Source organism: Eurypyga helias, unplaced genomic scaffold (genome assembly GCF_000690775.1).
Source record: "Eurypyga helias isolate BGI_N326 unplaced genomic scaffold, ASM69077v1 scaffold24524, whole genome shotgun sequence".
In the NCBI taxonomy this organism is placed as follows: Eukaryota; Metazoa; Chordata; class Aves; order Eurypygiformes; family Eurypygidae; genus Eurypyga; species Eurypyga helias.
The window spans coordinates 3,401-3,649 of record NW_010247170.1 but is presented as its reverse complement, the minus strand read 5'-3'; the positions used below and the strand labels follow the sequence as shown (position 1 = coordinate 3,649).

The window sequence follows — 249 nt, the reverse complement described above, 5'->3', positions numbered from 1 at the left end:
GCACAGGGCAGCGACACCCCCCCGGGGGGCGGGCAGGCCTTAGCCCCCGCGCAGGGGCAGAGGCGGCCTGGGAGCATCCCACCGAGGGGGACGCCTGGCGGGACTCACCGGTCGTGGTTCATGAGCATGTCGACTACGTCCCTGAAGCAACCGGGGTCTCGAGGGGAGAAAAAGCCGCCGGCGATCTGGTCGACGGCCTGCCGCAGCTCTGGCAGGGGACCCGGGGGCCGCCGGGCGGTGGACGTGTCG

The 249-nt window shown here is 73.5% G+C and overlaps 1 protein-coding gene across 1 annotated transcript in view; it reads right to left on the bottom strand.

Annotated features, from left to right (window-relative positions):
* Window positions 1–104: 104 nt before the first annotated feature.
* Window positions 105–249, bottom strand: part of LOC104508894 (glycogen phosphorylase, brain form-like) — a gene marked incomplete at its 5' end in the record, with an annotated part of 3,317 nt that continues 3,172 nt past the window's right edge. The window contains one exon of the mRNA XM_010150657.1: window positions 105–240. Within this exon, the coding sequence (XP_010148959.1) occupies window positions 105–240 (136 nt within the window). The remainder of the gene's footprint in view (window positions 241–249) is intronic.